The sequence below is a fragment of the Naegleria gruberi genome (assembly GCF_000004985.1).
Source record: "Naegleria gruberi genomic scaffold NAEGRscaffold_403, whole genome shotgun sequence".
Taxonomy (NCBI): Eukaryota; Heterolobosea; class Eutetramitea; order Acrasida; family Naegleriidae; genus Naegleria; species Naegleria gruberi.
This window is the reverse complement of record NW_003163039.1, coordinates 6504-7530: the sequence shown is the minus strand read 5'-3', so window position 1 is coordinate 7530 and position 1027 is coordinate 6504. Positions and strand designations below refer to the sequence as shown.

The window sequence follows — 1027 nt, the reverse complement described above, 5'->3', positions numbered from 1 at the left end:
CTAACCGCTCTGGAACAACTAAATACAAATTAATTAAAATTGTACACAATGATATGGATGAAATGAATGAATTTTGCAAGAAATCTATCTCCCTAAAGGATAAACAAAGAAATCATAGTGGAAATGGATTTAAATTTAAGCCATCTATTCAAATATTGGATTCTAAAATCCAAAGGAAAAGTAAATTACACCCATATCTTCCTCAATTAGAGTTATCACCTATTGATAAACTCGTATTTATTGATGAACCAATTAGACAACTACCAACTACTACTATTGTAAATAATAATAATAATAATAATAATAATAATAATAATATCACAAATGCAAATAATAGAATTGATAAAATTGAAAAAAGTATTATAGATTTAACTCAACAGCTCATGCTCACTAATAACAATATTAATAATATAGTTGAAATACTTAAACAAGCAAATATTATTAGACCTAATAATGATAACAAAATGTTAAATAATCCTAATAATAAGATGTTAGAGGATTCTAATAATAGTAATAATAATATGTTAGATGATGAATTAAGTTCATCATCTAATCCATCTACTCTACCTTGAGTAGAACCACAACAAGTTTAAGGCTAGCGTGCTATAACGTAAATGGTTTATATAAGCACGCAAGCCATAAATCAGTTACTCCTGAATTGAAATCCATGTGTTTAACACATGGAATTCACTTTATGAGTTTAACTGAAACTCACTTAAATACCCCAGAACTAGAAATAGAAGTCAAAAACTCTGGATCAGGGTACCTATTATTTAACTCATTAATGAATACAAGAAAAGGTTGCAAAGGTACTGCAGCTATGCACTTTCTAAATAATTATAGAAAGCGCAATATTACAAATAATAATCTCGTACCTGGAACATTACAATGGACACGATTCGAAAGTCGTGGAATTCCAATTAACATCTTCACAATTTATCTTAGTGGAAGATCTAATGATTATGACAATGAGGAAGAAGCTCTTAATAGCTTTATTAATGCTGCCCTCACAATTAAAGATGAACAT

General features: G+C 28.3%; 1 protein-coding gene across 1 annotated transcript; it reads left to right on the top strand.

Moving 5' to 3' along the window:
• Positions 1-53: 53 nt before the first annotated feature.
• Positions 54-572, top strand: NAEGRDRAFT_76760 (uncharacterized protein; the record flags this gene model as incomplete). The annotated part of the gene is made up of 1 exon (XM_002668285.1): positions 54-572. The coding sequence occupies one exon, from the start codon at positions 54-56 to the stop codon at positions 570-572; it is 519 nt and encodes a 172-aa protein (XP_002668331.1).
• Positions 573-1027: the final 455 nt, after the last annotated feature.